Here is a 25,223-nt window from a genome sequence, read left to right as displayed (position 1 = left end):
GTATATATTCCTTCTTATTATATAACCTGAACCTTCTTATTAATTTCCCATGAGTTTGTTTGCATTACCTTAAGGTCCTGCTCAGCCCTAAGAGCTGCCTGGGTACTACGGGGTCCTAAGGGCGGCCCAGAGGGGCCTCGGGGAGGGTGCTGGGGTCTGGGGTGTGGCATCAGGCCCCCGCTAAGGTTGGGGGACATAGGAGGACCCATGGGGGTTCGTTGCACCCCTCCAGGAAAAGAGTTAGCATGAGGGGGACGAACCAGGGGAGACACCATGTTGGGCTGAGACAACATCTGTTTGGGACAGAGACAGATAAAGAACACTTTAATGTTATAATTGTCCAATTACATGAAATATCTACTCATTAAGGTAAATTAATTCTCTCAGTGACCTACCTGTGGGTTGAACTGTCCAGGAAAGTGCTGTGGGATTCGAATTCCTTGTGATCCAGACTGAAACTGTTTGGGATACAACATGCTGTTCATCTTACTGGACTGACTACTGGGGCTTGTGGAGCTCGCCCTGAGGAAGAGAGAATTTGTGATTCAGATCAAGCTTCATATGAATGTGTGTAACCCCAACTACAACTTGAAACTAGCCCAAATATTACAGAATTGGAAAAGGTTGTGTGGATTTCTGATTTAGAGTATACAACTGAATGCATAGGCAATACACACACATTATACTGCACAAAAAATATATACTTAACCAAGAAAAATGAAGAAAAAAAAAGAAAAAAAAAAAAAGAGAGAGAGCAGGATGCACAAAGCTGCATCTCTCATGTCTCTATATATCTTGCAGCCATTATAATAAAATGCAGCTTAAAGGACCCCATGTGACTAAGAACTCTAAGAGCTTTACCGCTTTATAGTAGATTCTGACAGCAAGTCTAGCAAACTTTTCTGAGCTTTCTGGAATGTAGAAAACCCATAAACTAAAGTAAATCTGATAAAATATTTTATTATAGATTGTCAACTGTAGCCTAAATAAGTGTTTCTTGATTCAAAGAGTGTCTGGGTCAGGAATTGAATAATGGTATTTTATGAATAATTTGTGAATATTATAGTGTTTCTAGGGCATAGCGGCAGAGATAACTATTAAAACAACAACAACAAAAAAAACCTTCCAGTACAGACAGTTCAAGTTTGAATACAAAACCTACATGAATATTGTGAGCCCTAAACAGATACAAATACAGATAGTTACAAATACTGGCATGATGTTATGTTGTAGAACCTACATAATGCTCCATGTGCCAAACAGAGTGGAGACCGGATGTGCCAAATATGATGGAGTTCAATAACCGATACAAACCATATACATACAATAACTAATATTTATCCTAACAAAATTATGATAAAATGCATGTATTTATTTAAAGCCATTTTCCTATATTAAGCAGCATAGGGCATTTAGCCAGTATCTATCAATATACTTATAGTTAAAAGTACTAAAACAGGTCTTAAAATACAAATGTGAATTTTTTTTTTTTTTTGCATTCAGCTACATGAATATCTTGAAATTTTACCTTTAAAACAGTGAAATTTGTTCTGATATCACTGGCATATAAGACTGTACATACCTATAAGGACTTGAGGTAGGGGTCGTGCTTCTTGCACTGACTGGGGGAGTTCCAGGTTTCACATCCATCCCAGTGCCAAACAGCTTTAAGTCCATATCACACATCTGTCACAAACAGAGTATTAGCCTGCCTGATCACACAAAGTGCTGCCTAGCATATAAATATGTGATTCAACGTAACGTAGACATTAATTTTCTTTAAACGCGTTTGCAGAGGTCTACTTTATACATCATTTGCTATTTATTAAACATAGGCCAGAATGAGACTAAAAGCGCACACACCTTGTTGGAAGGCTGCATCATGTTGTGTGTGTTCTGGCCAATGAGGCCACGGTATGGCTGGCTGCTTGGAGGCTGGCGGTTCAGGTTGGGTGGCTGAGCCTGAGGTGGGGTAGGGGGTAGAGACTGGGGCAGGGCCAGCAGAGGCTGACCCCCACCGGAGCCAAAGCTAGGCAATGACAGCTGAGAGCCAGGCATGGGGACCGTCACCTAGTGCGAGGAGGACAGAATAAATGGTATGAATATTATGAATATAGGAATATATCAATTGCACCCCAGAGGACAAATTTGTGTCTGCTACAGGCACATAAGAATATAATGCGTTATGTGGATACCTGTTGTAGTGCAGAGCTGGGGCTCTGTGTCGAGCTGTAGTAACTGTTCTGTGTATGTTGTTGCACTTGCCCAGAGTACAGATTTGAATGTTGACTCATTCCCTGGCGCTGCAATATAATCACAGTGCATGTTAAAGCAACAGGCTGCGACACACAAAAAAGCAGCATTCCACACGTATGCATGAATTTCTTAAAAAATATTGAAGTATTAACAACATCTCAGTGTGTGAATTAATCTTCACCTGCAGTATGTGTGTATCTATAAGCTGGGAGCCACCTATTCCAGAGGGCTGGTTCAGCTGTGGTTCAAACAGGATGGGGATGTGCTGTGTGTTGGAGGTTTGCTGGAAGGCCAGGCTGGACTGGGGCTTAGCCAGCTCAGGGGGCTGCACTCCAGGGTAGCTGTGCAGCGTTGTCCCTGATAGCATCATGGGAGATGGTTGGGACAAGCTGTTCTGCATAAATGCCTGTTGAGACCTGTAGAATAAAAAAGACCAAACATAACGAGTGATTTTTAACATGTGCAAGATACAAAAACAAGTCGGTTACTCAATCTTCAAAACCAGTTCAAATAAATCAGAAAATATCTGGGTTACCTGTAGGGCTGTATGGAGGAGCTGAAGAGATCTTGTGGCTGAGAGACAGGAGGGCCAGTGCTGAGGCCGAGCTGAGCCTGGTGCTGTGGCTGACCCTGGAGAGGGGCGTAGATTGGGATAGGAATCGGCTGCACTCCTGTAGGCTACAGGAACATACAAAAAAGGAAAGCACCCATCAGAACACAATAACATTGTAAATGCAGACAGCAGTGGATATGCAATGAACTATTTATACTTTAACTGATAACACATACATACAACTTGGAAAATGGAAGAAAAGACTGCAAAAAAATTCCACTTTTTTTTTGACATTAATAACTGAACACACAGTTATAAGACAGACTCAAGTGTACAAATACTAAAAAAGGTGGGCAAGATGTACCTGTGAGAGTCCAGGCTGAAAGCCTTGCTGCTGGGCTATGGAGGGAGGAGGCAGGCGAGGATGAGGTGTGCTAAACAGATGGCTGGTGTCCATATAGAAGGCTGGAATTTGTGCAGTAGAACCTGTGCGCGCGCGCGCACACACACACACACACACACACACACACACACAAAATCAGCAAATACAGTAGAGCAATGTCTGAGAAATCAATCAATGTCACAATGACACCATTATTTTGTCACTGCAAATAAATAAGAGAACTTTAACATTTTGTGTAATGGAGACCAAGACACGAGTGTGGTTTTGCCTTAAAACCAAATGAACAGTTTACCTGCTGCAGACTGGGAGACAAAGACCTGTGGGGCCTGCTGCTGCTGTTGCTGTGGTAACAGAGGAGGTACACAGCTAAGCTGGGAGAAGTTGCTGTTGGACAATCCTGAACTCTGCAGCTGCTGTGGTTTCACCTTACAGATGTTGGGAGGGTCGGATGCAGATGTGGTCTTGGTGCTCAAAGACGATGTGGTGTAAGTGGATGAACCTGTCGAAGACTTACTGTTAATATCATGTGTATCCTATTTAATGATGAATTAATGATGAGCAGTTGGTCAGAATTCATGATTTTAACAAGAATGTAGATTTTAATTACTGGGTTTCTGGGGCCAAGGAGCACTTTCAGAGCATACCTGACAATGATGTGCTAGGTGTCACTGAAGCAACAGGTATCTGAGGCATGGAGGCACTGGAGAAGGAGCTGAAAGAGGCACTACCTGCGCCTCCTCCGCTGGTAATGGGGGAAGCAGAGGAGGTGACAGGAGAGCTCTTCTCTCCCAGACTGGGGGAGTTCTCCCAAGCCTTACGAGCTGACTCCATCTGTTGAGGGGCAGAAACAAGTAAAGGCTTATAGACGCTTCTGGATGTAGAAAATGTACAATGTATATACTGCACAGCCCTTAACAGGGTCTTAAAGATAGGAATTTGATAGTGCTGTCAAGAGAGCAAAGAACAAAAACATTCCTCAAACACTTTGATATCCAACATTTTCCCTAATATTACGTATTCAAACCAAAGCAATCCACATTTAAATGTTTAAGTATTCGGCCAAATTATACCTGTCTGAAATAATTTTCTATTTCCATTATTAATAATAAAATTAGTTAAAAACATAGTTTGAAATGTACAAGGAGTTAATTTCCAATATAAAATCACTGAACATCACCTTCAGTGTGAGGTCCACTGTAGCAGGAGAAACTGTGCTCAGGCTAGAGGTCTGCTGTAGGGTTTCTCTACGGGGCAGAGGAAGTGAGGGAGGCAGTGCCACCTGAATACACAAATAGAGGAAGATTGTGTCATATGTAAAAATCTATATGGATACTTATAAGAAAAAAAAAATGGGGGGAAAAAGGTTAGTGAGAACAAGCATAACAGAGTGAGAATTAAATATACTAACTGCAGTTGTGGCTTACATTAGCAACTAGGCTCTCCTCCATCTTGCTTCCTCCGGTAGGCACAGTGTCAGCCAGCGAGGACGACGGGGTAGTGTAGTCGGTCACAGATTCCTGCAATACAGCACCATTACAACAACTCGCATCATGCATGATTACACTTACTTCACCGTGTTTAACTAACTGTTTGACTACAAGAGACTTTTAAACAAATGTCTAACATGCAGCTAGTACAATGATCCATGTGGTGAATACCATTGGTCTATAGTAAGAAATAATAACTAAATGCTGATGTTTCTGTTAGCCCCATACCTTGGAACTGCTTGAATATTCAGCTGAGGGGACTGTGATCATGCCTTCGATATCTCCTCCTAGTTCAGGAACCTTGTCTTGAGCAGGAGAGCTGGAGTCTCTGTCCCTGCTGCCACCAGGACCACCCTTCTCCAATCCATCTCCTTCTGTCTGGCGGCCATCTTTGGCCTTGCGGTTCTTTAGTGAGCGTTCCTTACCGATTGGGCCAGGCTTGTACTCCTTCTGCTCCGGAGCAGCAATGTCCGGCAGCTGAAGGAAAAAAAATTGAGCAAAGTTTAACTTTATGTAGTTGAGAAGCAAAGCAATTTGACTCCTACCAAATGACATAAGGAACCATGGGGATGCTTGGGGTGCTACATTTTTTTTTTTCTTGGGTGTGAAACACCTTCAATAATTTTGGTTCCCATCAGATATTTACTCTTATCAAGATGAAGAATAAGACTGTCACTTTTAATTGGTTTAAAAATATTGGTACAAAATAATAATAATAATAATAATAATAATAATAATAATAATAATAATAATAATAAAGCCTGGAGGGGAAAAAAATGTTTGAGAAAAAAAAAAAATTAGGGATCCTTGGGCAGTTTGATTGGTGCACTAACATACTGCAATGAAGTATAAAGTCAGTTTAGTTAACTTTGCATAAATGCCAAAATAGCTTATTATTCACAAACAGAATATTTTTTTTATTGCAAATATTAATGCATAGCAATCAGAGTGACGTAGTAAAAGAAAAAACAAGAAAAAAACAATTACTTCCAACATTAAAGCAGGGTGAGGCCTGAGTCCTTTGACAGCAAAAATTACCTTTTGTGGTTTGATGGGTCCAGCACGGGGTTGTTTCTGCCTCTGTTCTTTGGGTTCAGGTAGTTTATTATCTGATGTTTTTTCCAGCATAGCTGGTGCTCCATCACTGTCTGTGCTACCTGCTGAAGAGGGAGCGCCAAACTGGATACGTTCCATGCCAAGTTCAACACCACTGTCCGTTCCTGCCTTCACACCCTAAACATATAAAGACAAAAACACTTATGTAGACTGCTTATTCAGGTCAACAAAATAAGAATTAAATGCCAGTGTGTCTTGTAAACAACAGAGGAAGCAGTAGAACTGAAGTACAAAAGTACTGTAAATTATGTAATACAGATTGACACCACACTCACTTCAGAGGTCACGGTCCCAGCAAAAGAGGTAAGAGGTTTATTCCAGGCACTGACTGAGGGTGGCTGAGGGGGGCTGATGGGCCCAACTGAAATTAATGCAAACAATTAGCATGCTTTGAAAAGACATTTAGGTAGACTGGTTTCAAAACAAATGTTTTAAGACATCCTTCTAATGTTTTACTATCTTAAACATCTAAACCCATTTTCATTTTAGGCATACCATCGACAAAAATCACAAAAGACAAAACTAGCCAATCACGATCAGGAGCATGTGTGAAGCCTTACGTTTCTTGACATCAGTGAGGACAGTGGAGCCAGCCACTTTATTCTCCCACAGCTCAGTACCTAGAGTGCTGTGTGCCTGGGTTTTAGTGGAGAAGTCCACAGACGCAGGTGGCAGAGGGGCCACAGCACCCTCTAGAGGCTGGGAGGAGGTGGTAGTCTGGGTCTGGGCAGAAAGGCTGTGCTGGGAGACAGAGATTGATGGTTGCGGCTGGGACTGATGAGCCGGCTGAGAGGAGGTCTGAGTCTGATGGGCTGAGGATGCAGCCTGCTGCTGGGATGCTGCTGATGCCTGCTGCTGTTGCTGTTTTCTGGCAAACCGTGGAGGCAGCTTGGATCCACCTCCCCCCCTGCCCTTTTCCCCTGAGCTCTTTTTACCCCAGTTCTGTAGGAGCAGAGAGAGAGGAAAGAAAAAAACAAAAAGAAAAAACAGAGGATACATTTCCTTTAAGCTGCAAGAAAGCCATATATTCATATCTGGCAATGCATGCTGTTTACATGCTGTTTTACAATTCTAGCTCAATGGTTCCCGTTAAACCTTTCCAACTGACAATTTCTGGACAAGAGTGCATAAACAATGTTAATTCAGCAGTGTCATTCTTTACTTGGTTGCATAAACTGCAAAGTACATTCACTAATTTCACAATAAAATGTAACCATTCATCCAATCGATGCAGACCTGAACAGTCTGCTCCTCCTTCTTTCTCCTTTCCTCATCCTGCAGACGTTTCTGCTGCTTTCGAGACACAACCTCTGTGAAGCCATCATCATTAGTGTTGGACTGTGGGTCCTCCAAGGTCGTCACCTCTGGATGATCATCAATGATTACCACACCTAAAGTCACCAGAAACATTTGGAATGAGCCACTGTGCAGCATCTTAAATATCAAGGTTTGATGCTACTAGAAGTAGAGGATTTTGGTGACTCACTGGCATAGTTATTAAGATCAAACTGGGATAGTGCGTTCTCCTTCTCCTTAGGTTTCTTCACGGGTTGCTTGGACTCCTCCTTACGCCGGCCAGGTGCTGGCTCTTTACTGGACTTCTGACCTGCTCCAGTCTGGGCAGCATCTGCACTCTGAGTTGCAGCACTACAGAGAAAGTGTAAACATCAGTATGAAAACACATTTAGAGGAAAATTCAAAGATAACAGACAGAGATCAATATGTTTAAGGTCCTGAAGAGATACAGAGTGACTGTACTCTATGTAACTTTTGTGACCGTTTCTTTTTTAAAATACGTTACAATCATTTTAAATTTTCTTTGAAATAGCCAAATTTTCCAGCCCAGACACATTCAATTCAAAAGCATGTAGGACAGCAACTTGGCTATTTCAGACTCTTTTGTACAGAGAGAGGTAGAACGAAAGAGTTAGTGAGTGCGAGAGAGAGAGCAGTCTAAAAATATGAAAAGCTATACTTGGACACCTACATAAAATAGCTAATTCCTGGCACATTACCATGAAAGCTGCAGGTCAAATGGTGGTCTGTTACAAAGGCAGATTCCTAAAGCTGTTTCTATAGCAGTACCACTGTTTTTCCTTCGTAGAACATTTTGTGGCATTTACCGCAGTGAAATTTCAGGCCCCCACGAATTCAGAAATTCATTGTCCACGTTTGTGTGATATATGTGCAACAGTAACGCTTCCATTGCTTTTTGAGTGCTCCTTGGACTTATGCTGCTTTTACACCAGCCAGCCTTGTATGGTAGACAAGTTGCATATGTATCAGAAAGGAATGTTCATTTTTCTATTGCATCATTTTCACCAGTCTCTAGAAAATTATATATGGCCAAGTAACTAATATCAGCAATCTTTACAAAACAGCAGTGAGCTCCAAAAGAAACGAACCTAGTTCATTAATGTCAGGGTTATGCTAGCTAAGGTAATGCTAGCTAACAAACTATTCTAGCATTATGTTGATTTATTCGTTAGACCATGTTGGTTTTTGTGCTACAAAATGACAAAAATAAACCTGTTGTTTGAAAATGTCAGGTTTATTTTTGTTAGAGTTAGAAACCTTAGCTTTAGATAGACATGGGGTATTTTGATATTCACACCCATACATCAAATGTATGGTTCAGGTAGGTACTGCCGCAGACCAGTTTCTACCAAGGTAAAACCCTACTCATGAGACATTACTATACAAACACTTAACCTAAAAGACTATATGAATATTTAACAGTCTAGCCAATAAGGCACTCACCTCCTACGTCCAGATTTGGCTCCTGAGCCTCCTCTGCGCTCGCCCTTGCCCCCCGCGTACCCTCTGCCAGTCTTTGTGCCAGTGTTACCCCTGCGGTTTTGTCTGTCTCCGGGCCTTTGACTGGAGAAGCTTCTCTTGGCTACAGGAACCGCCTCACGTTTCGGAGTTAGTCCTGCCTCAGCAGGAGACTTGCTCTGGCCTCCTGAGGATTGGGTAAGTGCAGCTGAAGAGGATGCTGTAACAGCGACCACTGCATCAAGCGCACCCTTTCGCTCTTCTCGTTCCCTCCTCTCATTAAAGTCACTACTTTCAGAAGCAGTCTCCCACTCCTCGTTGGCCTGATCTGAAGAGTTCTGATTAGACAAGTCCGGTGATTTGCTGCCAGCAGCAACCACTGTGGTAGTTCCTGTCTCAGGAAGTATTGCCTCTGTTACAGGAACCTCAGCAGGAGCGGTGGCAGTGGTAATAGACGCTGTGGTTGAAGAAGCAGGACCTTCAGGGAGGGTGACGGGCATTCCTGGAGCTTTGGACACTGCTGCAGACACAGATTCAGACACTGGGGCAGGCGATTGTGTTGCTGCAACAGTTGCTGCTTCACCCGCTATGATGGCTGCTTCACGTTCTTTAAGTCTTCTAAAGCGCGGTGGTTTGTCCTGCCTGGGGGGTCTCGCGGGCCTTGGCCTCCGAGGTCTCTCTCTAGTGCTTTGGCCAGCTTCTCTTAACTTCTTGCCTTCATGTTTAGGCAAGCGCTGCTCAGAGGTTGTGCCATCCATGCGAGATGCCTCAGCTTCTTCTGGCCTAAACGTCTCCATGGGTTTGGAGGGCCAAGGCAGGCTCTCTCTCACCCCAGCCCGACGCATGGGAGCAGACCTGTTGGCAGCCCGCTCTCTCCCTCCACCTCTCCGGTTGTATAGACCTCCTCTACCGCGTCGTGTTGGTTCTCCCTTAGGAAGAAATCCCGGTTTAGGCCGACCGTCCTCTTCACGAGGGCCAGATTTATCTGGTAGATGTGCGGGTCCGAGCCCAGAGGCAACTTTTGCGGCGGGACGAGATTCAGGCAGTTCACGGCGTAGGGGTCTACTAGGCTTAGCAGTGGGCTCACGGTCAGAAGGTCCAGTGTCGCTGGCAGACTCTCGGCCTTCACTCTCAGAGTCTGTGTCTGACCCTCTCCTGCGCCTGCGTTTGGGAAGCACTTCAAAATCCGAACTTTCACTGCGAGTCTCGCTCTCCTCACGGCAGCGAAAACCTGTAGTCCCAGAGGCGCTCAGCAGATCGGGACGGGAGCGCGGCTCTCTGTATGGGTACTCCACGCGCTCCACGCGACTGCGTCCACGGCTACCTCGTCCTCTTCCGCTGTAGCTGCCTCGATAACTACGCCCACGTGAGTAGTACTCGCCTCGACCCCGCCCTTTGTAGTTTGCATCAGCAGGCCAGTCATGCTCCCTCTCCACATCCCTGTCCCTCTCCCGCTCTCTTTCCCTCTCCCGCTCTTCTCTGCGGTTGGCCCTTGACAGGTTGGATTCTTTTCGAGAAGGTAGTTTGGGTTCAATGCGTTTATCACTGGGTGGAGGTTTGCTTGGCTTTTCCTCCTGGGTAGTGGTGGCTGTTGTAGCTATGGTTGTCTGAGGCTCTCGTGTTTTGTTGACACCAGATGCTGTTCCTTCCTCTGGTCCAGCCATGATCTCTTTTGTCCCCTCACTGGAAAACTTCTGGCCATCCAACAGGGCGGCCGCAGTGTTTGAGGGGATTTTGAAAGCCGCGCCTTCTTTTTTAGATCGCTCCCCTCGCTCATGACGCTCCTCTTTCTCTCGCCTCTGCTCCCGCTCCTCCTTCATGTCCCGCAGGATGGGCTTCTTTATTGGCCCTGACCTCCTAACTGGCCTCTCCCCTCCAGCTCCTTCTCTTCTCCCTCCGCGAGACCCCCAGCGCAGCTCACCCTTCTGCTTACCAGGTGCTTGCAGAGGCAGCTTGTCTGCTTTGTGCATACCGTCAGTAGAAGTAGGTGGAGTGGCACGGTTGTTAATCACATGCCCCTGGCCAAACGGCTCCTTTCTGGAACTGTCCTCTAGTCGTTCTGCAGCTTCAGGGAGATCCACCGTCTTCTGCACTATAGAAACTCCTTCAAACCTGGGCTCTTCCAATTTGAGAGAGTGACTTGACCCTTGAGAGATGGTCCTCTTCAGCACAGCCTGCCCAATGGCCTCGACCTCATCTCCACCAGAGAGAGCGGCTACCTCAGATTCAAAGGAAGAGATGACAGGGACCCTGTCTGTATGCAGGAGACCTGGCACCTCTTCTGAAACATGGCTAAAGGTGGAGAGAGGCTCAGAGGAGTCTCTGAAAAAGTCACTCTTTCCCCTTGCTTCCAGCGTGCTGTGCTCCTGAGGATACACAGATGATAGCCCTCTTTCCAGGTCCAGACCAGCGTCCAGCCTTACCGTATAAAGAGAAAGAGAGAGAGAGAGAGAGAGAGAGAGAGTGGGGGAGGGAGAGAGAGAGAGAGAGGGAGGGAGGGAGAGCATATGAAACAGGAAGCTCATATTTGAAAAGAAGTTTTTCTCAATAGGTTTCCTTTCATGTTCAGAATGACTAACCAATTATTAAAAAATATAGAGGGCTTCAAGACAAGTCTTATTTAGAAGATATAAAAACTAACTAGTATGACAAATTAAAGCTTTTCTTTTAAACCAACCTTGGCTCCTTGCAGTTCTCCTGGACTTTAGGGGGTGTTGCAGCAGTTAAAGGTTCAGTCTGAGGGTAAGGGTCAGAACCCCACACCATTCGAGGCTCACTGGTCATTCCATGTTCTCTTATTGGTCGGTGATCAAAGGAATCTGAACCAGAACTACTATTATCAGTGGGCTCTCTGCGGACCAACTGCTTTGGAGGCATTCTCCCTGTTAAGAAAAATAATAATTGAAATAATTGCTAAAGCATGATTGTTTCTTTGAAGCACTATGTACAAGCATGTGCAGGAGTGTTTAATCCCAATACTGCTCACTCCTGAAGGAATCCCAAACCGGGTTGTGTTAAAAAAAAAATAAAGTGTAGTGGATTGGAAGTCAAGATTATGTATATTTAAGGAAACAAGCAACAAGGAAAAAGTGTCTTGATGGAACAACAAAAAGTACATTTTGTTAGTAAGCAAATGTTCTGGTAAAAAAAAAAAAATGAAAGGCTTTTTTTCCTTTTGTAGTAAACTCAAGGTGGAATAATCTACCTGGATGCATGGGAGGCATATCCATAGGTGGGCGTCCAGATATCATACGTGGGTCCATATATGACTGCATCATCAGCCAGCGTGGGTCAAAACCCATGGAGGCCAGGTGTTGGTGATGCGGACCCAATGGCTGATAGAGAGAGCGATGCTGGGGGGGAACTGATCCCCCTGAGGGAGAAACTGAGCCTCCACCGGTCTGTTGTTGTTGCTGCTGTTGCTGCCACTGCTGTTGCTTCAGCTGCTCCTGAGGCAAGAATATAATGCGCATCAAGAGACAGCCAAAGTTTTCCTTTGTGGACACTATGTCCATTATCTTAGGTGGTTTCATAGAAATCAAATATCCCTCCAGAGGCTCTCTATACATAGATCATTAATTAACCCCTACAGAAAATTGACTTCCTTTTCAAGCATGCTTTACACTAATGTGAAATAATGGTGAAGCAGTGGTTATGAAACAGATGATTCTCTGCATGAGGCAAATACCTGCTGTCTTAGGAAGCGGGGTGGCAGAGATTTTTGGAACTGTTTGGAGTAACCAGAGGGAAGTGAAGGGCGAACTGTGGCCCCCGCCTCACCCTCATTCTCCAGCTGTGGATGGGGCATATCGTCACTGACAGAGTGATCAAGCCGAGGCATCTGTGGCTCCTCTACTGTAAAAGAGTATACAGGAATGACTGTTTTAGAGAACTCGTGCTCAAGCGTTCATCCAACATTTATTCCTTTCAGTGGGGATTGATGTTTGACCACAATGCTTGTTTTTATTTTAAAATTGTAATTTTCTGAAGTTGTACGTTATGTCCTGTTCTCAATGTGCTATATTTTGTATTGCAATGAACTAGGTGACGTTAGTTAAGTGACAGACACTAACCTAGCCCTTAGGGATATAAATTCTCCATCCCATTCTTACCTCTGCACTCTTCTGGGCTAAAGTAGTCTCTAATTGGTTGTCTTTCCACCTGTACCTCCTCAACTACTGCAACATCCACCTCAGCTTCCTGTGATTCAGTAACAGTCCTGTGGGCAGGAGGGCTGGGTTGCCTGGTAACAAACTGTGGCTCCTCCTCCACACTTGGCTCTGGCCCATCATGGGCAGGTATGGGCACAGATGGGAGGGGTTGCTGTGCAGGAGCAGCCTGAGTGGGTGAGGTTTCAGCAGGCAAGCTAGGCACTATTTCAGCCTCTGATTCATTGCTCTGGACAGGCATAGGTGACTTTGGAGCCTCCGGAGTAGCAGCAGGCCGTAGTTTTTCATTGAGGCGTTTGAGTTTCTCAGCACAGGCGGCCAGCCTCTGCTCCTCCATGCGCCTTTCCTCTTCCTCACGCCGCCTCCGAGCGCGCTCCACAGCCTCGGAAAGTTCAGACTGCTTCTTACGTTTCTGTCTCCAGGCCTCTGAGTCATCCTCACCAGCAGCATAGGCGGTGGAAGGTTTTGATAGACGAGCCGCGCCAGTACCTGCAGATCGTCCAGCCTGTGAGAATAAAGAGCCTGCCATCAGCCCGGAAGTGTTGGTGTAATGCAACTGAATTACTGTATGCCATACACAGGCCATAGAGGCATAACTGACTCTTTTGAAACTTAACAATAAACTGAAGTTGTATGCCTTACCTGGTAGTCTTGGGATGGTCCTGTTTTGCTGTATTGAGTTACACTGCCTGGTGAGGGAGCTCTAGGCTCCCCACTGTCTGCCCATGAGTTCTTGCTCTCACTTCTTTCCTCTCCTCCTTCTTTCCAACCCTCCTGGACATCAGTGTTGCGCGATCGTATGCGCTCCACCTTATTTACCCACTCCCTGTATGCAAAAAATAAGGTTCAGTATTTTAGATTAGAATTTAAGTTGAATTTTTCCTGTCAAACTGCATAAAATATGCAAGATGTTTTCATTTACAGGACAGTTAGTAACTGTTATTTGCCAGTATAGTACTGATGTAATGCAATGCCACAGTCTGTAAATGTATCTGTTTTGTGCTCAAAATATTTGTTGTCTGTTTTGGGCGTGGTCTATACCAAGTATTCTGGAAAACACTGAAAAGCAACTCTGTTTTTTTTTTTTTTTTAATTCACAAATTATAACACAGTAATTTATAGAACATAACTTTCTTCAACTCCTGAACCAGATGTCCTGTGGAACTTTCTGGCAAGCTTCCTATCAGGTGTTGAGCGTTGTTCAGCTTGCAGCATCTTGCCCGTTTCTTCAGGGGTGCTAATTTTACTCCATTAATTTACTACCACTGGTGTGAAACCAGTCACTGCACAACATAAACTCTTAGATGAACAGCTGTTGGTGCCTATGGAGTATTGTCTGTTTCTTTTATGTTCATTCGGGATGACCATCATTGAGACTTTATTTTTTTTTTATGTTGTGCAAAAAGAAAAAAATACTTTCGTGGTGTTTAGGCAACTTTGGTGCGAGTAAGTTAGAGCAGTCACAGAGGTTAAATGTGCTCGTCAGTCAACTATAGTCAACAATATTATCGACATTCATTTTGGGCATAAAAAGTACATTCATTTGCAATTAAAAATAACTCCAGTTTATTAAACTAACTCCTTGATATAAATTAATTAATGCAACTAACATTATATCACATTATGTGGCTAAAAAGATAAGCGCTTACCAGTTGTCTCCTTTCTCCTTGGCTGTATGATTATCCTCATCGTCACTGAAGTTCAGTTTCTCTGTGTAGTCAACTTCCATCTGGGCACCTGGGAGGAGGGGCAAAAAAACAAAACAAAACAAAAAAAACAAGTGGTCAGTATAGCACTAAGAAGCCTAAAACAAAGCACCATGGAATTACTGTAAGAAAAGATTACAGAAATATTTTGACCACTTAATAAGCTAGAATTGGCTTGAAGAGCACCAACTTACCAGCCCAACCCTCATCAGCATCCGTGTCTAGATTGTCAAGCTCCTTCAGCTCAGAAGCACTAACAATTGAGGGCCGGTCTGGATCTTGCAGCCAGGACTGTGGAGGAGGCTGTGAAGGCCTTCCACTAGGCCTTGGACCCCTAGAGAAAAAAGCAGAGAGAGACAGAGTAGGTACAAGGAAGAAAGAGGTCACAGGTCTGAAAGAAAGCCTTGAAGCAATTTCAAATGCAGTCTTATCTTCTGATAAGTGAATGAGCGAGAGCAGTATTATTTATTTACTTTGGGAAAATGCTAAGGTTGAGAGAGAAACAGGAAAAAGGTATGGGGCTAAACATTTTACTAACACAGTCTTGAGAAGTTTAACTACATATCAATCTCATTTTATGGTCATTTTAAGAGATATGGTCTGCTGCTTTGACATTAGAGCAAAGCTATACTATTTAAGGCCTGGCTGGATTACTCACTTTGATCCATCCTGCTGCCCAGGGTATCTGAAGTTTCCTTGTACAGGTGCATAAGGCATACGAGGGTAGGCATGGAACATCTACACAACAAGAAGAATAATCAAGTTCATACTGAATTCCAAAATGAGACTGACCACAATGTAAGTCACTGCACATAAATTAGTGAAAGGAACTGCCAATTATCCTGTGCAATTCATTATATAGCGCAATATAAACCTGTAATAAATGAAGAACATCGATTGCTGATAAAATATATCCATTTAAGGAAACGTTTATGTAGTATGATGCCAATTAGCAGCATACAGTAATACAGGTCAAAAAACAGTGGCAGAGATCTACTAACCAGAACAGTTCTAATATTATTAATGGTGCTTTTACATATGGTCTGGTTCCAGTCGAACTCTAGCATGGTTCGACTACAGTGAGAAAGCGATTCGATCTCGAATCGAAATGCAGGAAGTGAACCAAACAGGGCGTGTGTTTTGGGTTGCGGTCAACATTTTTCTGTAGATTTGAGCTGCTAAACTGAGCCGCAAGGCACAAACTGAGGCAAAGAGCAAAGCTAAGTGCTGCAGAAATACAATGTGTTCTAGAGATCTGAACTAACAAAAAGAGAAAAACGCTGGATGCAACACAAAATGTTTTACACTAGACATATGTAGTAATATATTATGCGAGTCTCCATGTTACCTGCGGCTTTTGTGATTTCTACACGGACTTGGCAAAGATGTGTTTACTTCTTTTTTTTTTTATTATTTATTTATCCAAAATTTTGCTTTTTGGTTCATTACATAATGGGCAGTAAGGAAACAAACCAAACAGCAAACAAACCAAAAGTGTCCCATTCACTCTGATTCAGACTCAGGAACTAGACTACTAGGTGTGAGGTCACTGCAAGTTACTTTCGGTTAAGAAAGTACCCACAGTATCAATGTACAAAAACCACACAGACAGACAAAGGTACAAATCCGTCATACATTTCTTCTTTCAAATGCTATGGTTGGGTTCAGTAAGTTTAACATGTTTAATATTAATGCAAACCAGGCCACTTAAAATCAGATGAGGTCAATAACGAAGCAAACAAAAAATATTTGCTATAAATGGCCACTCTTGTTAATTGCATAGTCAGAGTTAAACTGCAAAATGGGATGTATAGATGCTCAGAACAACTAATGGTGCTTCCTTCCTTTTTATCTTTTACCAGAGTACTGAATAATGACTTACGTAAGGTGGCATCATGCCTCTAAACTGAGCATGGAACTGAGAGGGTTCTCCTCCAGGTGGCTGCTGTCCACCATTGAGTTTGTGCTGTGGGGCTGGAGCAGGAAGCTTGTCTCTAGCATCTCTCTTCTCCCTGCCTTCCCCAGTGGAGGGTTTCCCCGCCACATCCGTGTCCCCCGTTGGGGAAGGAGTGCCACGACCCTGCCCTGCCTCCTCAGGAGCCTTGCTGTCCATCTCATTAGGGCCGGTAGCCGCGTTCAGGTTTCTACCTCCACCTTCCCGCCAGCTGCCCACATCTGCGGAGAGAGGAAAATGGAGGAAGAGAGAAAGACTGATTAAGGGAAAAGAAACTGAAGGCATTTTATGTTTTAACATTAATGTTTAAATGTGCACCAGAGCTTTCATCACAACCAGGAAGAACTGTTTTTCTTACTTTGAGGTCTGAGGCTGGGGCCCGGTCCATAAGGCTCTTCCTCTAGCTCGCCTGATTTCTCTGCCTCACCCGCTGCTTGCAGGCTGGGGAACTCCTGATGGAACTGGCTGCTTACTCTTGGAGTTCCTACTTAGAGAAGAACACATTTTCATTCAGTTCACAGGGTCAAATCTGTCAGGAAGAGAGTACATTTAACATTTGTATGAGACTTCAAGTCTCATAAAAGAAGAGGTAAGAGGTACAGAGATAACTGTTTCTGACAAGTTTCTGTACACTGAATAGGAAAAATATTAATCAGCATTTTATAAATGCAGCGTGTGTGCTGTGCCTAACCATCAACTGGTCCGGACTGCTTGTTGTTGGCCCAGGAGCGGCTGCCCAGAGGATTGTCAGACACCTGAGGGACAGGAGGCTTTGGTTGTGGAGGAGGGGTCTCCTGCTGCCTACAAACACAAAACATTAGAGGTTATACATAGAACAAAGACAGGATGGATGGACAAAAGAATAAAATAAAAGAGACAAATAAAAAATAAGAGAAAACTCTTTAGTAGCAAGGAGTCCAGGATTTTTTTTTTTTGCCAAATTTTAAGCATCTGAAAACTATTCAAATTAATAATACATTAGATCTTGCAGATTATTTTGTAGTAATTACATGAGTTGTGTGTTGAGTATCCAGGAGCAAGTGTGTGGCTGCCTGCATGTTATGAGCATTTTGTTCACCATTGCTGTATCATGAAGATGTGATCACTGGATTATGGTTGAACGGTACATTGAAACTTCAATTCCAGTACTTTCGATACTTTCGGTTCTTTATTTCAATTCAGCGCCACTGTTTGCACACTCTGCTAATCAAGTGTGCACGGCGACACAAACCACACACACAGTATAACGTGATAAATGCATGGCTGAGGCGAATCCACACCCAAAGTTGGGGTCAAGGAGTGAAGTATGGGCATGTTTTGGCTACATTGCAGATGGTGAGGGGAACCCAAAAGAACTGGGCTCAAATTGGGCAGATCTTGGGCAGATCTTACTGACTTGAGGAATCCCAGCCTGCTATACTTCAAATATGTGATTGTCAAATTTGTGAGATGCTTTGTGAATGAAGAGATGACAGAAATAAGGTGATTTTCCCCATTATTCAGTTTTTTTTTTTTTTTTTTTTTTTTTAAGTGATACAGTAAGTGAGTGTGTATCAAGGTGGCATCAACAGGAGCGAGACTGTAAAACATGGATCTTTTAAGGTGAAACAGAAAATCAGCACAAGAGACTGGCAAATAAGAATCCAACTTCAGCCTCATGAAATAATTATAAAGATATGGAACACACTCAGAAAAACAAGTGCTAAACTGTACAATTCCTTGTCATTGGGATGGTACACTCAAGCATACATCTATTGCTCCTTTGGCGTCCATCTTTTACATGGTAATTGGGATGTAGAGTACATTTATAATGACTTAAGTTTCGTAATTGGATCTTAAGGACCACATTAATTAGCTTTTAGAGTAATACTTTAAAGGTACGCTACATGCACCTTTCCAGGTACAATATTACAAAAGGTACAAAAAATCCAGTAACACAAAAATGTACAGATTAGTACTTTTTGTCTTAAAGTGTTCAAGACAGTAATTAAAAATTCTGCCTCAAATAGATGATTAGGTTATTCAGTTATTCAAAACAATTTCAAATTAGCATGGACAAAAACTAATTAATAATTACTAAATTAAATAAATTACATACGCTGATGAAGGGCTTAATATTTTGTGCCATACATGTAGTCTTTCTTATTCATGTTGAAGGCAGATTGAATATTTGAATATTCTTTACATTTTCAAGGCAATATTCAAATAGCATTCTGCCTGAAAATCTTTAAATAATAATAATAAAAAAGGTTATAAATAATAATTGAGAAATGAAAGACATCTGCCAGAAGGAAATTAAGGGAACAGAGTTTTCACAAGAGGGGAATAATGATGAGGTTACGATAATCAGATGCTTAAACAGCTGCTTGTGTGCGCACATCAATGGCGGTTTCTGCCAGGGCCAAGCAATATATTTTGGGTAAATTATCAACAGAATGTTGGCCTTTGAATACTAATATTGCAATATGTAAATAAACCAAATAAATAATTTGAAATAAATCAAATTTTACTTTACAAAAAAAAAAAAAAATAAAAATAAAAAAAACAGAAAAAAAAGGCATAATAAATTATAATGTACCGTTCGTCTCCAGCCTGGTCCTGTTTCGAGGCCCAGCCACTGCCGTCCTTGGGAACGATGCTGACGTTGGGGTCATTGCCTTTGTTCTCAGCCTTCAGGCTGGGCAGGTTGGCTGGAGGGGGCATACGCCGGCTGACCGCGACTTTGCCCAAACTCTGGAGCCCATGTCTGGCAGCAACTACAAGGGAATAATGTGCAAGAAAAGGAGGGAAAAGGGGAAAGAAAGGAGTTGGAGGGATGGGGGTTGATTTTCAAGTTCAAGTCAAGCGACACATACAGCTAAAAGGTGTGAAGTTATTTCTAACAACATAAAAACGTGCCCAGGGGAAGCAATTATGGTGGACACACAAAGCTCACATAGAACACTTGTACCCTATTGCCCTCTCACTTAAAGCTCATAGGAATGCATGGTGGTGACTCAAGAGGACAAAGCCTGATTATTTCAGCTGAAGATGCTCTGGGGTAAATGAACCAGGGAAAGAAAGAGAGACTCCTAGCCAATACACTACCTTCTGCCCAGATAAGCAGCGCTTGCTGCAACAATGAGTGGCTTTTTTAAGCAAATGAACTTGACCTTGACGTAAGCATCTTGCAAATCATAGTCTCAACCATAACCTTGGCACAGACAACATTTTGACTATAAAATATAAATTACGCTAGACAGAACAAACAGAGGTTTTGTGTGTGCTTTCCTTGAGAAAGGGTTCAATTTCTGAGTGCTGCCATACCTGCAGTTTTCTGGGTCTCCAGAGACTTGCCCTTGTAAGTGTTGAAGAGGCTAAGGGTTGCATACTTGGTCTTGCCATCCTTTGCCTTGGTGCTCTGCCCTGACTTCTCTGACATTTCGCTGGAAACTCATTGAGTCTGGTCCTCCGGTCTCACCCCTCAGAACCAGGCTCCTGTCCAGACGAGGGGAAAAAAGAAACAGTGTGGTTGATGTTTCTCTACCATGGAGTAAAGCTGAGTCAGAGGGTAAGAAGTGATGTGCTTTCTCTAAGTCGTAGGAGTACAAGACACAAACCTGAGCAAGCGCAAGTAGGAATGTGCATAAACCCGAAGTGACTGAAAGCAGTTATGCTAAAATCTCTCAGTAGTGTATTACTTCACTAAAAGCTGTCAAAACTGGATGTCCATGCTTTTATTCTTCCTTCAGTAGATAACTATGCCCAAGTTAATTCCAAATTGCAACAACTCTCCTTGCTACTGAGCGAAATCTAAAGCATAAGCTGGGTTAATATCAAACATGCGGCTATAAAGGTCTGCAGGTTTAATCACTATAAATCAGTGAAGCATTTAATGTTGAACCGACAGCGTGACCAGTCTGTAAATCACATGGGGCTCCATTCAACCTGGATGATGCGTCATCAGGAAAACACAGGAACCAAAGACAAGCATGGGTCCAAAGGATCACCTCATTATAATACTTCTCTCACGTACACAGAGAGGCGTACACCAGACAAAGACGTAAACACCAAACATGAAAGTCATTTGCAAAAATGTTAAAGTACCAAAGACACTTTGCACACAGATGCAGGGATGGACAAATCAGCAGCCCGGGGAGATTTTGTGTATTAGGTTTTTTTTTGGCTTGTTTTTTTTTAAATTCAGTGTTCTGGCAGACAAGCAGGTTTAACAACTACACAAGGAAAAACCTCCTTACTGCCTTTCACAAAACCAAAGTTTTCATTTGGTGTGCAGCCCAATGCTGTAGCTGTAAATAGCGCAAGCTACTGTTTCCGATTCGCGCCACCCTCTGAACGACACACGTCGGCCAAGAGGACACCTGGTGGAACAGTTTTTATTAACAAATTAATAAGTAGACATAGACGAATGACAGATGATTTTTTCAGAATCAGGAAGTGACAATGTGGAAAGTGGAAAAAAAAAAAAAAAAAAAAAAAAAAAAGGACAAAAAAGTCCAGCGCACTTTCCTGCTCACTACACGCAGTTAAACATGTCAAGAAAAGATAAAGATGCTAGCCAGACTTGAATAATATTTTTCATGTAAGATACAAGGACAGAACACCACATCTCATAGCTGAAATGCTGATGATCACAAATACACTGTGCTACATTAGAAGCTTTGTTTGAAGATTTGGGTTTTTCCCCCCCTCATAGTAGCAATGCATAACCAGCAAACTAGCTCATTGTACATTATTGCATTACATTTGCTACCACATTTTGGCATAGTCAGTTAGGTTTCCGGCCAACAAAATCCTGGGACTGCGTAGCACACTGGAGCTTTTACTTCACCAGTGGGCTAGATAATGAATTTATGATTTGGGATACATCGTATATAGATACATATTCTGTAAATACCCATACAACACACAATAATACAATACAGCAATACCACTTAAAAGCAGAGCTGTTTTAGCAGGGTTATATAACAATATTGAACTGCAAAACATTGCTCTGTACTGTAAGGTCAATGGCCAGTAATAAAGCACCACAATGAGGTGCGCAAACATTCACATGCCCAGACTGAGTGCGTGATACTGCACAAAAAAAATGCTGAGCTTTCCTATGAAGTGCTTAACAAGAATATGAAACTACACAAGCTCCCTGGGTGAGAACTGAAAGTGAAAGTTGTCTTGTACCCATATCAGACACTGATTGCTAGGAAAAACCACACAATTTTTTTTTCTCAAAAAGCAAACACGCCTTTACAGTATATTTGTCAAAGAAAATTATATACCGTCCTCCACCCAGGTCAAATCTACATATCTTATTAATCAAAGGGGTTTCAGGTGAGGGTTTGGTGGGAAACTGACGCAGGAGGTTGACTGAGGTCACACAATGAGCATACAAATCACATCATCTATTGGACAACATCTGGACAACATTGGACAAAACCAAACAGTAACAGCACTTAAAACTTACTGCAAGACGCTGATGGTTAATGTAAAACATCACAGACATGATGGTAGCAGGTTTTTAAAACAATGTGTATCCCATGTATATTATGTATAAGATGCCAGTCATCCCACATGCTCACTGCATGAAGTGTTAGGAAGGGGGAGAAAAAAAAAAGAAGAAAAAAAAAAGGGTTAGGCAAAGGCAATATCCAGTTTGATATCGATTGAGCGATTCAGGACAGTAACTGTCCCTGATACGGAAACCCTGAATCAGATCAGGACAAAGGAAAGAGTTCTGTTTCCACATGCACAGTGTATTAGAGCAAGAGTGTTTATCTGCATCTATACAACTGCATTAGTAACATTCAAACTAATCCTAGATTAGCAGTCTTTCTCTGAAGTACTACAAATCTATGTACGGCCACATTTTGGAAGGAGTCTCCAGTGTCAATGCTTTGTAACCATCAGAGGTATAGCTGTAAGTCTTCTGACAAGTGGAAAGTCTCCAGAGTGTAGAGCTTTGGGGTTTCTCAGTAATGTAACAAGCTGCATTTCTTTTGTGTTATCAACAGAAAGAAAAAGAGAGACAGGTGAAGGAATAACACCATCCTGTCATTGCTTATTTTCCACAAGGTTTCATTCCTAAGTGACTGGTCTTACAGTGAAGAAAGCATTAGGATCAGATGCTCAACTGCTCAAGGAGGAACAGAGTTTTGAGATGCTGCTTGAAAGAAATTCCACAAGATAAATTAGGGTAAGCAGCTCATTTCACCTTCAGAAGTCCAGATACGATAAGTGCCGACTTTCAGTTCAAGCCACTTAATCAAAGCAGCACCAGATAACCTTTACTTGCGGGTCATAGTGGATAGGATGAAGTGTGAGGTCTGAAGGGCTCCGAAATCAACGCAACGCATTCCAGTGAAACAAGACAATACACTATGTGGCCAAAAGTATGTGGACACCTGACCATCACACCCATATGTGCTTGTTGAACATCCCATTCCAGATTTAGCCCCTTTTGTTATCATAATAACCTCCACTCTTCTGCGAAGGCTTTCCACTAGATTTTGGAGCGTCTCTGTGGGGATTTGTGATCATTCAGCTACAAGAGCATTAGTGAGATCAGACACTGATGTTGGTGAGGAGGTCTGGGGTTCAGTCGGTGTTCCAGTTCATCCCAAAGGTGTTCAGTGGGGTTGAGGTCAGGACTCTGTGCAGGACACTCGAGTTCTTCCACTCCGACCTTCACACACCATGTCTTCATGGGGCTCGCTTTGTGCACAGGGGCATTGTCATGCTGGAACAGGTTTGAGCCTCTTAGTTCCAGTGAAGGGAAATTGTAAAGCTACAGCATAGAGACATCCTGTACAGTTGTGTGTTTCAGACTTTATGGGAACAGTTTGGGGAAGAGCCACATGATGGTCAGATGTCCACAAACATAACATGTGGCCATATAGTCTGGATTTAATGGGTGTATATTTAGGCTGCACCATTTTAGGAATAAGATAAGAGAAGCTTTTTAAATATGTATATAATGACATCAGTACTACAATGATCTCAAGAGCTTTATGGTGGGTGAGGAGAGGTTTGGGATTGGAGTTTATCCATTCTCGCATCTCTTTTTAAAAAAAAAAAAAAAACTCTGTCACCCATCTCCTGGCACATCTGCCTCACAAACGCATGAGCCAATCACAATACTGACATATTCCCAATCAGCATTCAAGCAATTGCCAGTATTGAGCTAGAGCCCCATGGGACAAAGCAAAGTCAATAGCTCTTCACTAAGTGTGCTCTTCTAACAGCTACACCGCTCTATAACACACACATATCAGTAAATTAACACTGTGCCAGAAAGCATGCTAAGTCTTGTTTGCCTCTTGGTCAAATATACTTCCAACTACTTCCTTGTTAACAGTTTCTTTCTTTCTTTTTTTTTTTTTTTTTTAAATTCCCTGACTCTTTTCTGAACATGTCTTTACTTAGACAAGGAAGTAATGATACATATGATAAGACACAGACGCCTACTGACTGCTCACCTCGCTGTGCCCCTCATCATAGCAGAAGGAGAAGATTATTCACATCTGATCTTTTCCTGCTTGTGGTGACTGATCTGGGAATGCCCCTGACTCGAGCCTAGTGCTTCTTCTATATCATATACACCACAAAACACCGACGCTGGTTTCTGCAACCTGCTCATTCATTTGATTGTAAATGGCGCGATACAACAGACGTGGTCAGGCTGTGTACCTCTGGCTGGACACCTGAAACAAACACCATTCAGCAAACATGGTGTGTGTGTGTGTGTGTGTGGGGCACTGCAATTTAACAGTCGGGGGGGGAAAGCCCTGAAACTCAGCCTGCAGGAAATCCTCCTTAATTACTATAGTCATTTTATTGAGAAACAGCTTCATTATGAACTATGAACCGCTGCCTTTAAGGCACCTTGGCGGTTTTAGTGAGACATTGTGAACAAGCACTTTAGCTTCAGGAGTGAGTAAATCCACTGCGGCTGACGGCGGACAGGAGAGTTTTTCAGGCCGCTATGAAAAGAGAGAGAGAGAGAGAGAGAGAGAAAGGACACGGCTACACAGCTAGCATGTCTTTAGTAAAGGGTGGGTGAAAGCGGCCCGGTGAGCTGGCCTCCGGTTCAGAGCCCCATTTCCTAAACCTGACCCTGACCCTCACCACTGAAAGGAGTGTAAACTCACAACTCACAGACGCGACAGGAACAAAACTTATCAGCACACAAACTTTGTAGCTTTTTGCTTTGTTCAGTTACAGTCCCTGAACTGAACTCGACTCTATCCGGAGCACAAATTCCTCCTCCTCCTGCTGCTGCTAGCTCCACTCAGCCTGCTAACACTGCTAACTGCTAACAGCTAACAGCTAGCTCAGCCCGCATGCTCACAGCCACTGTACGCGCTTTCCTCCTTCTACCACAATGAGTGTGTAAAACAAAGTGTCCAGTCATGTAACATACCTGTTTCCGCCGGTCCCGTCGCTGACTTGAAGAAGGCCGCTGTGCCCGGCTGAGTGCACGCGTGTACGTGTGTGAGCTGGATTACAAAAGCTCTCTATGCTATGCTATATGCTATATGCTACACACTGGTTAGCTGGAGCTCTACAGCTCACAAACTCTCCCACAAAAGCGAAGCCCCTTATCGCGCTCTGTCCGGTGCCTCTGTTCTTGCTTATCGTGACCGGTAAAATCTGGGAAAACAGAACCAGCCGGACCGGTGGCGTTGCTGGGTATATTTTCTCCTTCTTTCCCCCCCGTTGTCTCGTCTGAGACGGGTCTTCTCCAGTCGAGAGAGGCCCCCTCTCGCGCCGCCGCGGCCTGTCGCGTAATCAAAGATGGCAGCGCGCCA

At 43.2% G+C, this 25,223-nt stretch overlaps 1 protein-coding gene across 2 annotated transcripts in view; it reads right to left on the bottom strand.

The window, feature by feature from the left end:
* The window catches only part of prrc2c (proline-rich coiled-coil 2C), a 27,189-nt gene extending 1,966 nt beyond the window's left edge, over nt 1-25,223 (bottom strand). Inside the window, exons 1-33 of one of the 2 annotated variants that reach the window (XM_034313886.2) lie at nt 24,836-25,223; nt 19,726-19,896; nt 18,998-19,175; nt 17,111-17,220; nt 16,778-16,906; nt 16,348-16,640; nt 15,124-15,203; nt 14,660-14,799; nt 14,409-14,496; nt 13,402-13,585; nt 12,703-13,264; nt 12,279-12,445; nt 11,796-12,039; nt 11,268-11,472; nt 8,576-11,008; nt 7,302-7,462; nt 7,052-7,206; nt 6,376-6,757; nt 6,091-6,176; nt 5,738-5,932; nt 4,928-5,176; nt 4,637-4,729; nt 4,390-4,491; nt 3,857-4,043; nt 3,505-3,711; nt 3,174-3,295; nt 2,792-2,934; nt 2,438-2,672; nt 2,196-2,303; nt 1,864-2,070; nt 1,583-1,686; nt 396-522; nt 69-293 (exon numbers count right to left, since the gene is read on the bottom strand). In XM_034313886.2, coding sequence (XP_034169777.2) covers nt 69-293; nt 396-522; nt 1,583-1,686; nt 1,864-2,070; nt 2,196-2,303; nt 2,438-2,672; nt 2,792-2,934; nt 3,174-3,295; nt 3,505-3,711; nt 3,857-4,043; nt 4,390-4,491; nt 4,637-4,729; nt 4,928-5,176; nt 5,738-5,932; nt 6,091-6,176; nt 6,376-6,757; nt 7,052-7,206; nt 7,302-7,462; nt 8,576-11,008; nt 11,268-11,472; nt 11,796-12,039; nt 12,279-12,445; nt 12,703-13,264; nt 13,402-13,585; nt 14,409-14,496; nt 14,660-14,799; nt 15,124-15,203; nt 16,348-16,640; nt 16,778-16,906; nt 17,111-17,220; nt 18,998-19,175; nt 19,726-19,840 — 8,016 coding nt within the window. In that variant the 5' untranslated portion in view covers nt 19,841-19,896; nt 24,836-25,223. The remainder of the gene's footprint in view (nt 1-68; nt 294-395; nt 523-1,582; nt 1,687-1,863; nt 2,071-2,195; nt 2,304-2,437; nt 2,673-2,791; nt 2,935-3,173; nt 3,296-3,504; nt 3,712-3,856; nt 4,044-4,389; nt 4,492-4,636; nt 4,730-4,927; nt 5,177-5,737; nt 5,933-6,090; nt 6,177-6,375; nt 6,758-7,051; nt 7,207-7,301; nt 7,463-8,575; nt 11,009-11,267; nt 11,473-11,795; nt 12,040-12,278; nt 12,446-12,702; nt 13,265-13,401; nt 13,586-14,408; nt 14,497-14,659; nt 14,800-15,123; nt 15,204-16,347; nt 16,641-16,777; nt 16,907-17,110; nt 17,221-18,997; nt 19,176-19,725; nt 19,897-24,835) is intronic. The other variant, XM_034313887.2, reaches the window with a different exon arrangement.

The sequence above is a fragment of the Pangasianodon hypophthalmus genome, chromosome 19 (genome assembly GCF_027358585.1).
Source record: "Pangasianodon hypophthalmus isolate fPanHyp1 chromosome 19, fPanHyp1.pri, whole genome shotgun sequence".
NCBI classification, from domain to species: Eukaryota; Metazoa; Chordata; class Actinopteri; order Siluriformes; family Pangasiidae; genus Pangasianodon; species Pangasianodon hypophthalmus.
This window is presented reverse-complemented; position numbering and strand designations above follow the sequence as displayed.